The 14641-nt window shown below is 46.2% G+C and overlaps 8 protein-coding genes across 8 annotated transcripts; 5 read left to right on the top strand and 3 right to left on the bottom strand.

The window, feature by feature from the left end:
• Window positions 1-27: 27 nt before the first annotated feature.
• Window positions 28-1605, top strand: GL50803_0024662 (L-serine dehydratase; the record flags this gene model as incomplete). Its single annotated transcript, XM_001708209.1, has 1 exon — window positions 28-1605. One exon carries the CDS (start codon window positions 28-30, stop codon window positions 1603-1605), a length of 1578 nt encoding a protein of 525 aa, XP_001708261.1.
• Window positions 1606-1633: 28 nt separating this feature from the next.
• Window positions 1634-2263, top strand: GL50803_0095290 (uncharacterized protein; the record flags this gene model as incomplete). Its single annotated transcript, XM_038046420.1, has 1 exon — window positions 1634-2263. The coding sequence occupies one exon, from the start codon at window positions 1634-1636 to the stop codon at window positions 2261-2263; it is 630 nt and encodes a 209-aa protein (XP_037901686.1).
• A 128-nt stretch (window positions 2264-2391) lies between these two features.
• GL50803_0016642 (Polyadenylation specificity factor family protein) lies at window positions 2392-6765 on the top strand (the record flags this gene model as incomplete). The annotated part of the gene is made up of 1 exon (XM_001708210.1): window positions 2392-6765. The coding sequence occupies one exon, from the start codon at window positions 2392-2394 to the stop codon at window positions 6763-6765; it is 4374 nt and encodes a 1457-aa protein (XP_001708262.1).
• On the bottom strand, window positions 6743-7711 carry GL50803_0010969 (Nucleotide-binding protein 35; the record flags this gene model as incomplete). The annotated part of the gene is made up of 1 exon (XM_001708211.2): window positions 6743-7711. The coding sequence occupies one exon, from the start codon at window positions 7709-7711 to the stop codon at window positions 6743-6745; it is 969 nt and encodes a 322-aa protein (XP_001708263.2).
• A 47-nt stretch (window positions 7712-7758) lies between these two features.
• GL50803_0010971 (uncharacterized protein) lies at window positions 7759-9636 on the bottom strand (the record flags this gene model as incomplete). Its single annotated transcript, XM_001708212.1, has 1 exon — window positions 7759-9636. One exon carries the CDS (start codon window positions 9634-9636, stop codon window positions 7759-7761), a length of 1878 nt encoding a protein of 625 aa, XP_001708264.1.
• A 36-nt stretch (window positions 9637-9672) lies between these two features.
• GL50803_0029359 (uncharacterized protein) lies at window positions 9673-11733 on the top strand (the record flags this gene model as incomplete). The annotated part of the gene is made up of 1 exon (XM_001708214.1): window positions 9673-11733. One exon carries the CDS (start codon window positions 9673-9675, stop codon window positions 11731-11733), a length of 2061 nt encoding a protein of 686 aa, XP_001708266.1.
• Window positions 11734-11912: 179 nt separating this feature from the next.
• Window positions 11913-12977, bottom strand: GL50803_0015324 (Nucleotide-binding protein 35; the record flags this gene model as incomplete). The annotated part of the gene is made up of 1 exon (XM_001708215.2): window positions 11913-12977. One exon carries the CDS (start codon window positions 12975-12977, stop codon window positions 11913-11915), a length of 1065 nt encoding a protein of 354 aa, XP_001708267.2.
• Window positions 12978-13010: 33 nt separating this feature from the next.
• GL50803_0042328 (Kinase, NEK) lies at window positions 13011-14621 on the top strand (the record flags this gene model as incomplete). Its single annotated transcript, XM_001708217.1, has 1 exon — window positions 13011-14621. The coding sequence occupies one exon, from the start codon at window positions 13011-13013 to the stop codon at window positions 14619-14621; it is 1611 nt and encodes a 536-aa protein (XP_001708269.1).
• Window positions 14622-14641: the final 20 nt, after the last annotated feature.

Genomic DNA, 14641 nt, shown 5'->3' with positions numbered 1-14641 from the left:
GTGCAATTAAAAACTCTATATTGACGCATGCCAGAAGATGAGTTCACTAGCAGTCTGACCCTTGGTGATGTAACCTCTGGATCCGTAACTCCGGCTACTGCCACGATCAGTATCGATGATGGCCTTGTCGTTCTCGATGAATATGTCCCAATGACCATTTCTTATAGTTCTAATCGTAAGACGATGTCCTCTCTCAGAGAGATGTATAAGGTTGGAACGGGGCCATCGTCATCCCACACAATGGGCCCTCGCAAGGCTGCGCAGCACTTTGTATTAACGCATGGGATCAACGAACTTTTGCTGGGTGGTGGGCGTGTCTTCTTCAAAGTCACACTCTATAGCCTTTTGGCTAAGGCAGGCGTGGGCTATCTTACCGACAAGGCAATGCTCACGGTCTTAGATCCCGAGAGCACAGAGTTTGTTTGGTTACCAAATAAGAAGCTACCCTTTCACCCCAAGGCGCTGACAATCCAAGCGTACAAAAGCGCTGAAGACCGCGAGAAAGGAATTGTGATGTATGAAGAGACATACTATAGTGTTGGAGGAGGCTCTCTTCGTCTTGGGGACGGTTCCGCCCCAATCTGGCCTGCAAATAGTGATGGGTGCAACGCCACGCCAGGGGTTGCCAACATCACACCACCTACTGCCCCACTTTATTCGTCATTCACACGCTTCAGTAAAATACGTAAATACTGTCTAAGCAATAAGCGTAGTCTCTTGGACTTTGTGTGGGACCAGGAGGGTCATGAGCTTCGTGAGTATCTAAGGAACATCTGGACTGTAATGAAGAACGCTGTTGAAGTTGGGCTACCAAAAACGGAACCCGTCGAGGGTTCCGGAGATTTACGATATCCGCGGAAGGCATATTATTATAAAAAACAAGCCGACCAGATTTCTTCAGAGTCCATCAAGAAGAATCCGCACTTGGCGTCTATTAAAAAAGAGAAGTACATTCTTTCATATGCAATGGCTGTATCTCAGGAGAATGCATCGGCCATGACAGAGATTGTCACTGCTCCTACAGCATGCTCATCTGGAATTATTCCGGGTGTGTTCTATTACTACTGGAAGCACTACGACCTTCCTGAGGAGGAGCTTGTCAATGCGCTAGCCGTAGCGGGGATCATCGGCAATATTGCAAAGTGCTACGGGTCTGTCTCTGGGGCAGAGGCAGGCTGCCAGGCAGAGACTGGAGTGGCCACCGCAATGGCGGCTGCGGGCTGCACGTACCTCCTCAACTGTATGAACAAAAGAGATGATGCGGCAAGCGCTATAGACCCCGTCATCTTAGTGAAGTCAATCGAATACGCAGCTGTGATGGCCCTAAAGCACAACCTGGGTCTCACATGTGATCCTGTACGTGATCTTGTCGTTATACCATGCATAGAGCGTAACGGGAATGCATCTCTTTTTGCAGACGGGTGTGCTGAAGCGGCAATCCTCGGGTTCAATGATGAGCTTATTAGCTGGGACGAAGTTGTCCACACGATGGTTGTCACCGGAAAGTCTCTGAACGAAAAGTACAAGGAGACATCTCAGGGAGGCCTCGCGGTCAACTATGTGCTCGATGAGGTAGAGAGAGGAGCCACCATAGAACGCGCTTGATTCCCAAAGTAAATTCTTTCACGTCTACATGGCTCTTAGAATACCTCTACCTGGTATGCATGATGGTACTGTTGGAAAGGGGGCCATACGGTATCCAGACCTGTGCCTCTGCTACGATAATTATGCCTATAGGTCTGGTCCTCCCCTGCCTCAGCTTGATGACTATTATGAAGACATATCTCCACAAAAGCGCGAGGAGCAAAAGCGAATAGCTAATCTAACAAAGCAGGTGAACCATCCTTCTGTTAATAAGGTCAAGTTTTTCAAAACAGAGTACGTCGATAGACGTTTACGGAACAAGGAAATATACTCATCGTTTAGTAGCTTAAATGATTCTATATTTGCACGCCAAGAGGACGGGCAAGAAGAGACAGGGAAGGCTTCTGCGGCCCTAAATTATTCTGAGTCCTCCGAGCGTCAATCCCTCAACTTACAAAACAGAAATATTCACATTCCATATAGACCAATTTACAAGCCAACGGTCGAGCGGGTTTTTCAGCAGTGTAGTGCACACGTGGCTGCCGACGTACGAACAGGGAAGTGTCTCAAAGCAGCACCCGTAAATGGGTGTCCCCATGCTCTTTCCTTAGTTACCATTCCTCAAGTTCCCCTAGTGTCGCGCGCGGATATCAGGCCCGTGGTAGTAGAAAGAAAGTAGGATTTCCTCTTTTGATTTTAGTCTCCTGATTTTTCGTCAGCCTGGTTGCTCCATGCTTTTTGAAAGCACATAGTAAATTGCTGAAAAAAGATCCTAATTTTATCCACTACTCGACCTCTTCAGAGGGTATGTTACACACCTCTGTAAAAGAGCGGCAAGGCTGGGAACACTGGGTTGTAGGTCGGTTTACAAGTTCCAATGAAGAGCACATAATAGCATCCTCTGGCTCCGTGCTCTATCTCTATTCTGTCATAGAGTCTCCACTAACAGGGACGCGAAGACTTATTTGCTTAGCCAGTCAGGAGCTTTATTCAACGATTCTGGGTCTTGATGTTTTAGACCTATCCAAAGAGAGCGGCTCTAGAGCACTCCTACTAGCTATAGACGACGGAGGGCGCTTGTCTGTTCATGCCGTCCAATGCACGGCCGACAACAGAGCGTCTGTATCATTCTTTCACTGCATCCTCACGCACAGGGTGTCCCGTTCCGGCATCAGAAGCACATCCCCCTGGCGTGTGGCTAGCCGGCTTGGCTATATTGCCGTGCTTCTCCTTGATGCCACGTTGCTCATTTTCAAGCTAGAGACAAAGGAAAGGCTCCATGGAGCTGACTCTATGCTCTTGGAAACACTGGGGCCTGATGAAATGTTCTTGCTCCCTCCCACTGTAATTAGCTTGAGTGATGCCCTCCTTACTCCAGGTAGCACCGACAAGATTGAAGGGCCTAGGCCACCAAGGCGCTGGGGAGTGCCACAGCTGCTAAGCCTAGATCTTTGCATCGCACTACTATCCGAACCGTGCTGCATCATACTAGGAAAAGACACAAGTACAGGGCTGCATCTTCTCTTCCGCGTCGCTATGGTGGACACGTGCTCTAAAGTGCACCATCTTATTGTGCACCCATCCATTCTAGCAATTAGGACCATCTCGTCTGGACTTATTGGCTTTGGCGGGAAACTGATTCTCTGCTTGTCATCTGACTTTCTTAACACAATGTGGTTGGATATTTATCCATTCTTGCATGCGCATCGGGACGGTACTGGCGCGTTCGACTACGCTGAGGAAGGAGAACTTCTTATAAGTATAGCTTCTCTTTCGTCTTATGAGCTTCCTGACCCACTTCGTTTGGTGGGATGTGCTCTATTTGGGACATATCTGGCAATAGCTTCAGAAGCACCCGTCTCTCCATCGACGGGGCACATTATATTTGCACAGGAGGTGCACCTTGATCAAAGTAGCAGCTGCTCCCACGTTTGGCTTTGTAGCGAAACCGGTGAGCTGACAAGTGTACTTATACCAACCGATCAATCTAGCTTTACATTGAATAACATTTTATTCCTCAGTTCTGCAGTTAGTAGCAATCTCTCCCATATATCAGAAGCCAATACACAAGTTGAGCGGTTTACACTTCATTCCACGGGCTCTCTTTCAATACAGATTACCCGAGTTGGAACTTTGTCCATTCCCTGTCAAGGATGCTTTCTTCTCACTAGTGGGTTTCTGGGGTGTGTCATGGCTACAGGAAGCTTGACCTTGTACAGGATTGTGGACTTGCCTAGGGGTCATAAGCTGGCACCGCTCCCTTTACTTAGTCGACTGGTACAGTATCCTACATACAGAGACGGTAGCCCTATCTATCCAGCCTTGCAGCTATTGCGGCTATTGACTCAACCAGTCGCACTCAAGGAAGGATTCAGAGAGGAGGATACGGCTGAGTTTCTATCAAGAATACTGCTCCATGAGATTTCTCTTCCAATTGCTGACATAATAGCATCTGCGGTGGTATTGTCAGCACCAAATGCGGTTGACTCAAAGTACCTTGTGGCAAACAAAACATCTCTCTCATTATGCTCTCTTGCTGTCCCCATGACACACATATACTCGGGGCCCTTGATCAAGGAAGAGAGCTCTGCAGTGTCCTCTGTTGCACTCTATCAAGTTATGTTTGATTCTACTGGGTACTTAATCTTTTCATGCACCACACTCAATCCTCAACAGACCCGAAGAAACATATGTCTGAAAGTCGTCGACACGGGCCTAAAATACGCGTCGCATCACTCTAAGATCGTGTATAAACCAACTATACTATCTAGCGTACGTACGGAGGTACTTGAGATGAATCTCTTATTCGTCTCTGAGTCCCTTGCAACTCAACAAAATGCCACGCCTATCTACATGGAAGGTCACCTACTGGGGATCTTTACGCTTCACAACGGTATTATCTTGCAAATATTTGAAGGAGACGAGCCTTGTAGGCTTAAGCTAGTGTTTATCTCATTGTGTCATAGCAGTATTAGGAGAGCCTTAAGCTATGCCTCTCAGATCCCACCAGACCATGACGAATACACAGACGATTCTACTACCGATTTCCTAACAAGCAAATGGTCTTCAAGCGGAGTCGGGAGGCATAAATATGATAACGAGCTATCGGAGGACGAACCTGGGGTATCAGAATCGTCGTCATATCTTCTCTTCACCTATGACTGTTCCTTAAAAGTGCCGCTAGTATCAGTGTTATATTGCATGCCTATCAACGACAGGTCTGCACAAATATGCTTTCAGACACAGAATGGGCTGCTAAAGCTATCTGTTAATATAGGGAATCTTCACCGATTACAGCTCTACACAGGCAGAGATAAAGAGTCACATCCTCATAATCTCCATATATCGCAATTTTTGCCCACATTTATGGTAGATTGTCATGTCTCTTTCAATCAGTACATTAAGCAATCTTGTCATCAGCTCGCACATATATGCTCAGATCTCTTTCTTTGCAGCAATAATAACGTTTTAGCATTATATTCTAACTTCCTTTTTTCGGAGAATGTTAACCAGGCTATAGATAGTGTAGATAGTGACTTTAAATACGCTGCCTCAGTCTTTGTATTGGATGAAAAGCGACACATCATATACATATTTCTAAGCCCATATTGGTCATCGCCTACCGACTATAGGTATACTCCAGTGTTTGTAGTTGCCACAGATGGATTGCATATTTTCTATGTTGATAAAAAGGAGGAGAAGATCTTAGACATGAAGAGTATCATGTCCTTGCTTGAGCTCAATGAATATCTAGAGACAACTGCTTCAATCTTTGCAAAGGACGCCCCAATTTTATTTAACGATCAACCTCATGAGATGAAGAGCTTCAAGGTTCATCCTGTATCTACAACCAGCGTTATGCTTACATCTAATGGAGTAGTATTCTATTGGCTTGCGTTTTCCGTTATAAAAGATTGTCTGATACCACGCCAGCTCTATCGCCTAGACTTTCCTATATCTTCGTTTCTGTCCATAGCTTCATTGAGTATAGAAGGTGCTCTGGATAAGTACTTCATAGGTGTGACAGCCGATTTGCAATTTCACGTCTTTGAACCAGTTGAAGGGCTTCTGTGTCCATCGCTAACGAGCATTAAAGTATTTGTAGAAGATAATGCAGGTCTTTCGGTGCATGGACTAACGATGCTTAAAGGTGGATATTGCGCATGCATAATTAGATCTCACTCAGTGCCTGATAAAACAAGTTTAGTGGTTATACGAACAATGGGATTAGGCCGTAAATTACCAGATAGCGAGCTGGGAATTAAGTATACTCTCCCTCTGGCAGCACGCACGAGTCTTCTTTCATATGACTACTCATCTGGCAGATTGTCCTGGGCCGATGGACAATCTTTCTACACTATTGACAACATAGCAAAGTTGCTATCTCGGCAGATAAAAGAGATACATCCAGCACACTATCTCCTATCTTCTGAATGGGATATCACTGCACTCTGTGGCATGGGGCAATCTTCAGCCACCTTGTGTATTGGGATGGCACAAAGACTTTTAGTGTACGACACAGCAATTAAAGAAGTCGTTGCTCAAGAGCTGCTTCCAGATGCAATCATTCGTTTAGTATTTCTAGGCAGCTCACGCATAGTAGTTGTCATGAACAAAGCTGGGCTGGCTATTTTCTCTTTTTCGCAAGCCCCAAAGTGCAAGCTTGCTTTGGAACTTACTGACAGTGTCCCTATGCGAATTATAACTGCGATTTTACCACTCAATCCAGACATCATTGTCGTCGGAGACCGATTTGGGACAATTTCAGTACTATCATGCACAATAGATAGCCGGTATCATCAAGCATCTGTCTCTAAAAAGCTCTCCTTATATGCAGAGATATGTGTTGCTTCTCCAGTTACGTCACTAACTGCTGAGCCACGAAGGGGCAAGGAATCCACTACCATCATTTACTATACCCTTTTCACAGGAGAAATAGGCAAGATTGAGTTGATAACTGATAGGAGCACCTTCTCATGTCTTTTGTGTGATCAGGAGACTGCACACAAGAACGGTCTGTATAATCCGACAACCTCCATAGCCAGCGAGTCTCATAGACGCTTCCGGTGTGGCCCGTACTCGTTCGTCAACACGGTGGACATCTCATTTCTCTCAGACATATGCAGGACTCATTCACTAAAACAGAACTTCAGCAAGCTCACTCAGAAAGAATCCCCTTGACCACCTCATAGAACATCTCCATCCCCTTGCTAACGGTGCCCTCCTCAACGGCTTTCTTCCATGCTTGCCCACTCTCACTGGCCTTTGTGAGTTGGGGATCCAGTGGCACTCTGCCCAAGAACTTTACTTTGTAGTCTGCACAGAGCTGCTTTACACCACCAGAGGACGGGTTGAAGATCTGAGTCTCTTTATTGCAACATGGGCACACAAAACCGGACATATTCTCGATCACTCCCTTCACATCCACCTTAATCTGCTTACAGAAATTAATCTCTTTACGCACGTCGGCCAAAGCAACTTCCTGGGGAGTGGAAACAACCACAGCAAAGAACGTGGGGGTGTGCACACTAGGGTCAGTCTCTTTCTCTTTATTTAGCACACGCATTGCCGCCGAAAGCATGTTGATCACAGAGAGGTGTTCGTCAGACGTGCCCGGTGGCGTATCTATGATGAGGTAATTATCTTCAATTTTCTCGCTGTCAAAATGCCAGTGAACATCTTTTAAGAAGTTGCTTATGATCCCATGCTTCTTGGGACCTCTCAGTATGACAGGGTCGTCCAGCTTCTCGAGCATAAACCCAATAGATATGATTGCCATATTGGGCAGCACGCTGATCGGCTCCCAACCAAGTGCAGACTGGTGGACTTCGGATCCCTGAGACGACGTCATCGTCGGTATCGACGGCCCGCAGATATCCACATCCATAAGACCCACATTCTTCTCCATGTTCTCAGCCAAGTAGAAGCCCAATTGTGTGGAAACAGTGGACTTGCCAACTCCACCCTTGCCGGAAAGGACCAAGATAATTGTTCCAATGTTCTTCAGCTTTTCAGCGATAGCCCTATTATCAGGCGATTCTGTAGATGATCCACACGACCCCTTGGACGGACAGCCTGCACACTTGTCGGGCTGGCAATTTGAAGCCGACACAGGCTGGTCTGCCATTTTTAGAAATGTCGCACGAGACCTACAGTTGCATTTGTGGTCAGCCGTCATGTATTCAGCGAAAAGCCAAATGTGAATCTCTGCTTAATAGTTAAGTCCCTGCTTGACCACAGTGAGACAGTTGCAGTGACGGGGATGGGTGTACGAACGTGAACGCCTGTATAGGCTGCATATTCCAAAAAATTATGCATCACTCTACGCGCCCCATAGACAGAAAGGTCCTTTATTAACCCCAGGGGAGTATCCTTGGGGATGGCTGCCTCAATGCCTGCTAGCAGATATATTGAATTTGGTCTAGATATAGGTGTTCGGAGTGGCGACTTCCATATCCCCATCAGGTGTGTGCGTGCCAGGAACCCGTTGCCCATATGTCTTCCTGTTGTTACTGGTGAAAGAGTCAGTTTTGAAGAGCTTGCGCATCCGTAACCATCGTGAATTGGGGTATATGTATACCCATGCGGTTGGACAGAGTGGCTCTCGAGATTCATTATCTCGTTCTTCACATATGAAAAGCTCGTGGGACTCATTACTTCAGCAAACCCTCGCAATTTGCTTCTAATGCTGTCACCCAGATTCTCATCTATCTCCGATTTTGTTAAATTAGAGAGCACTGCCCTATGACTATAGCTGCTGTTGGTTTGGTGGGTACTGTCTTGTTTTGCAGCAGCAGGCAATTGCTTAATGAAGTTGCATATACGCCTTCTATCAATAGATTCAGATACGTGGACAGACCCAGATGCGGAAAGCATAAGACTGGGACTCAGGTACATTGCTGCCGTCGTTGCCACTTCGGCACGAAGGCCTGTTACAATATTTGACGCCAAGCGTCTGTTTGTCGCACCCCTAGCAAAATGGAATCTGCAGAACGGCTCCACCCCAAAGAGAACAGACACGTTCGGATGTGGAGACGCTGTAGTAAGTATCTGCCTACCTATCTTGAGATATCTATCCAGTGGTACGTCTCTATGGCTACGTGAGGCTGAGTCCCAGACACCCCTGCTTGTGATGAAAGTATTCTTCTGCGTAACGACTGACACACGGGAAGAGTTGCGGTAGAAGTGAAGAGACCTGGTCACGTCATCTAGTTGTGAAAGATGATAGGCTGGTCCGGGGCTAGCAAATGTCCAATGAGAATCCTCTTGGGGCTTCTTTAACATCGTCGGGATATCCTTGGTTATCTCTGTTAGTATTAAAGAAAGTTCTGTTGTGAATGGTGCCGAACCAAATTGATGCTTGTCATTGTTGTCATTGGATCTGAAGTTTCCTGTGTTGGACACTTTGAGAGATACCCCTTCTACCTGTGTATCTGAAAGTGGCGAAATAGTGCTACCCTCCCTGCTATTTTCCCTGCTCTCTGATTGATTGAAAATAGTATTAAGAAAAGATTGATAGTTAGAGAATTGTTGACCAGCTTCCTTGCGCACCAGTATGTGCTTAGTATTACACACCTGAAGGGGATCTAAACGACAAGCTTCTAGATTTCCCTCTGTCATGTTTCTCACGGGGTCATAGGAGACGCTAGCCGAAGCCATGGAGACGCCTAGATGAGCAGATCCAACTACCTCTCCAATGAAACGGCCGTCTGACACGCCACAAAATACACGTCCGGAAGCTCTCTTGGATGGGGTGTAATTGGCAATGGCAGTTGGTTTGTGAAGCCGCTTGGGAAACAAACGAGCCAGCACCGGGACATGTGCTAACTTAGATAAAAGTTTTGGCACGGTAGCATTTCGAGAGAGAAATGGGGGCTCTAGCTTCAAGTCCACTTCGGAAAATTGAGGATAGCCGAGCAATGCATCTCCCCCCAATGAAAGGGCTTCTCTGGCGCTATCCATAGTAGTTACATCTGAGAGAACCCTTGTGAGAACATTGTGCAGATATGTACGTTCAGAGTTGGACGCAGGTCCAAAGACAGCAACATTCATAAATTTTCATTTGTCTTCTGTGCTTCAATCTTTGAAATGCCCTATTGCAGCTGTGGAAAAAGATCAGATTCCATTTATTGTCCTCTTTGTGAGTCAACCATCTCCACCACCAAGTGCCCAGAGTGTACCATTCAAGCCCATATCAAAGAGGACCACCCCACCTGTACAGTTAGTAATCTTTTAAATGCTATCAAGGCCAGGGCAGACAACTCTGTGAACCAGCAGGAAGTCATTACGGAGAGAATCAGACAAATGAAGGAGGTAATAAGTGCAGGCCAGGATTACATACGAGATATGTACCAGGCTATAGAAAGTAAGTTTCAGGCCCTCAAGCTTCAGTGGTTTGGCCGTAAGAACGAATCTGTTAAGAAGTCTATTAGTTCTCTCTACAATATCCTTGAAGAGCGCGTTGTATTCGGGCTCATGGCAACCAATATAGTAAAGGACTTCAATAAAGCCTTTCAGCTTACGCTTTCTATACTTCCTGTGTGGTCATACCGAGACCTATTGTTCAAATTATCTCACTCTGGAAGCGGGTGTATTATCAGAAACGTTAATGCTGAGGCCTATGCCTGGAAGAAGCAAAATAAGAAGGTATCTAGGAAGGATCAAAAGCTGCTAAGACTTATCAACCCTACCCCCCAAGAGTACAGTATCGGCATGTGGCCTCTTGAAACTATATTGAGCTCCACGCTTACTACTACTACCGCATCTCCTCCTTCTGCATTATTGGTAGATAAAAGCTCTCCATCACCTCTTCAAACAAAAAGCATTGTTAGACCAGAGTCTCTAGCAAAAATCATTCGCCCTTCAAGGAGGCGCCGGAGCATTAAATCAAGACAGGGATCTGAATTGTCTAGAACAAAATGCTTTATAGACTCGCCAGACTTAAGCACCAACATCGATTTGGAGTCGTCTGTACAGATGTGCATTACTGAACTGGAACTCAGCACGACGTCTATACACCAGCATGCGGTGCTCACGAATAACATCTTGGGTAGGAATGCAAGTGTATCAAAATTCGGCGCTAACGTTAATACTGAGCTTCAAGAGTGCACACTATCCAAGGGTAGGCCCCCGCCGCGCAAATGTATAGGCTATTTCATGAGCTACCCTGACATCGTTATGAGTGATACAACCTCCCTGTTCGGGTCATTCTTGAGCGAAGAAGAATCAAGAATATACATAAAAGATGACCCAATTTATCAGCTTTGCGCAAAAGAGATCTCCTGGATGTATCAAGCAATTGCCACGATTATTGCCAACATTACCTCAGGAATAGCAGCAACGATGTCAGACCTAGTTGTGCTGGGGTCCGTTCACGCTGGGCAACTTTCAATCCTTAAGAATGTTAGAGCGCACACACTGGTTGCTGACTGTCCTTCCCTCATAGAACGCTGTTATGTGGAAAATGGCGCAGAGATCACTGGAAGCATGAACCTATTTATAGCGGATGCTGTATTTGGAGATGACAGTTCATTTAACGGTGTCGATCATAATATTTCTGTCATACGCTTTTCAATCTTTGAGGGCCAAAGGACCAGTCTTCAAAGTGTGAAGCTAGTGGCTAACTGTGTGTTCACCGGTCCAGTGGTCGTGTCTGGGAACGGTGTATATGTTTCCTGCCACTTTTCTCACTTAACGCTCGGTGACGACTTTGTCGGTCAGTTTATCGGTTGTCATGTAATGTCGCTTACTATCGATCCATCGTTTAACCTATCCCCCCTGATGTTCCACAAGTCAATTGGCCCAGGACTTCTCGGTTTATCTTTTAGGCAGGACAAAGATTCCACCTTGATTTCAAAGAAAAGTTCGAGTAGTTACATCCTCCCTGAGGAAATTGATATCAATATCCTTCTAAACTCCAGGCAAACCGCATACACACGTCTAATCGAAACGAATCCTGCTACAGAACGCATGGACAGTGTTCTCGACCGCATTTTGGCTCGAGAATACTCAAATTCTGCTGTGCATGTAGATAAGCAGCTCGCCAAAGCAAATCTAGCATCAATCCCCGTCGACATTAACCTGAGCGGAATATCTAGCAATTCTAAGGACGAGACCCCTGCCGATAATTTGCTCGACTTGAGTACATAGAGTGAAGCATGTCCACACATGTGCACATGTACATGGCAGTCGACATCAGAGCCCATGTTTTCCAGACTCCCTAATCCTTACCCAAGCACAAAAGGTGAGGAGACAGTCACTCAAAAGATAAGCTATTTATTCGCGCATTAATTAATGTTTACGCCCCAGCAGACCATCAAACGTCACACTCATTCGATGATCTTACCGCATATATTCGCGAATGCATCATACCCAGGTGAAGTCTCTATGTCGCATATGGTTGACCACGCCACCCCATCCTCTCCTGCCTTCATAAGCTGAGGGTCAAGGGGCATGCTCCCAATATAGGGGACGTTCATGTCCTCACACATCTTCTTGACGCCACCAGTTGTTGCTTCTATTACAGGAGTCTCTGCCTCACAGAAGGGACACACAAACCCGGACATGTTCTCAATAACTCCTCTAATACGGAGATTTAACTGCTTGCAAAAGTTGATCTCTTTGCGCACATCAGCTAATGCAACCTCCTGAGGAGTAGAGATCACAACTGCTTCTAATACAGGAACATTGGGGAATCCGTTAGATTGCATATAACGGATTGTACTCTGATACATATCTATTATGGATAGGTGCTCGTCCGATGTACCCGGTGGCGTATCTACTATAATGATGTTGCTCTTCGGAAAGCGGGGGTCGAATTCCCAATTAGTCTCTGTTAGCATCTGTTTCACCATGCCATGCTTTTTTGGGCCACGCAAGATCACTGGGGCGTCCTCCTGTGTCACCAGGTGGCCAACAGAAAGCGCTTGAAGTGTGTGAGAAACGCTAACAGGCTCCCATCCTGTGGGCAAGTTCTGCACTTGTTCAGTTTTAGTAAATGTCATAGTTGGTATAGACGGACCACATATATCTAAGTCCAAAAGCCCCACATACTTCCCCATGATGTCAGCAAGAAAGAACGCCAGCTGAGTAGCCAGGGTAGACTTCCCAACGCCACCCTTACCGGAAAGGACAAGTAAAATGCGGCCTACATGCTGAATGCGTTCTGAAATAGCAACACTCGTGCTATTGTCTGCTCCACGGCTAGAGCATGCTCCTCGTGCAGGGCAGCCGCTGCACTTTTCAGGAGCGCACTCACCCTTGAGAGAAATCTGCTCTGGAGTAGGGTCATTAGGCCCAGACATTCTTAAACCTACAGCTGAGTCACCTTCGACATCTCTAGTTCCAGATCGGCAGGCACAAGGCCCATTGCTACCACCACCACAACATGGCATTTTATTTTCTCTGTGGTTGTATACCGAAAGACCATGAATCAAATTTCTAAGCATCACGCAGATGCCCAGCTGCTCCACGCGAATGATAAGGAAACGGTGTACATAGCTCGGCGTCTCGTAGATGATACTTTTGTACTTGTGAAAGATATTGACCTGCACGAGTTGGACTCTGTCGATAGAACTGAAATTCTTGCGTTTTACGACAGGTTTTCATCTCTTGACACAGAATCGGTTGTAAAAATACATAGGATCTGGCCAAGAAAAGAGGATAGACTTCTTGTTGAAACAGAGTATCTCCAGGGTGAGAACCTCTCAGCATTGTTAGATAGGCATATTAAGCAGCAAAATCCAGTGGAGGAGGAGGAAATTTGGAGCATAGCTAGGTCCGTGGCGGATGCTTTGGCACATCTTCATTCGAAATTCAATCCCATGGGGCCACTAGTTTACAAGGCCCTTAGGCCAGAAAACATCCTTATCGCAGGTATTGGTGTTTACAAATTGTGCGACTGCTGGTGTGGTGGCATATCTATGAGTGCTACAATAGATGAGACTAATCAAGATTGGATATATTCAGCCGGCAATTTGTATAGAGCTCCAGAGCAGATGAGTTCAAAGACCCATACCACCAAGACAGACATCTGGTCGTTTGGCTCTCTACTATTACATCTCTGCAAACCAGACCTACTTATCAATCAACAAAACGAATCTTTAGATTTTCAACACGTCAATCTTTCGGAGTACTCTATAAACCTGACTAATATGATAGGTAAGTGCTTACTCTCTGACCCACAGAGCCGGCCTTCTGCAGCTGAGCTGCTTCTGCATATTCAATATCTTTGCCAAAATAATACGATATGCACGAGAGAGTCTGCAATCTCCAACAAATCGATATCTGCACCTCTTCAGATAAGCTTTGGACGCTACAACGATTGGAAAACACCAGGAAATCTGGTCCAGGTGATGCCGCGCATGGGAATAGAGGTTGATGCTCCTACCCCACTAATGTTAGCAGCAGAGAAAGGAAATGTAGATCAACTGACAGAGTATATATCTGAAGCGGGCAAAACAGATTGGCAAGGCACCGCTCTCATCAAAGCTGCACGCAAAGGACATGTGGAGTGTGTTTCAGCTTTGCTCTCAGAGTTGGGCATCCAAAGCAGACGAGGCTGGACAGCACTTCAGGATGCAGCATATTCTGGCCAGAAGGCATGCATTCCTCTGCTCATGCTTGAGGCGTGCATCCAGAGGCCAGACGGGCATACGGCACTAATGGGAGCAGCTAGAAATGGACACCAAGACTGCGTGAAGCTCTTACGGAATAGGGAAATGCGGATGACTACAACATCCGGTCGCACGGCGTTAATGTACGCAGCGGAGAACAACCATCCACAATGTGTCAGACTTCTTTTGGATGAGGCAGGAATGCAGGATATCTCAGGGAACACAGCACTTATTCTCGCCACTCTAGAGGGGAATGTAGAATGCGTTGCACTCTTGGCCATGTACGAGGCAATCCTTTCTAATGCTGAAGGAGAGACGGCCCTACAATTGCTGGAGAAAAGATTGAAATGTTCTCGGACGCCTCTTTCAGAGAAGTTTAGTATGTGCATAGATAAGCTTTTGCTAAAGGGGAGCTATAGCTAACAGCCCTCTAACACAATCTA

The sequence above is a fragment of the Giardia intestinalis genome, chromosome 2, assembly GCF_000002435.2.
Source record: "Giardia intestinalis strain WB C6 chromosome 2, whole genome shotgun sequence".
NCBI classification, from domain to species: Eukaryota; Fornicata; order Diplomonadida; family Hexamitidae; genus Giardia; species Giardia duodenalis.
This window is presented reverse-complemented; position numbering and strand designations above follow the sequence as displayed.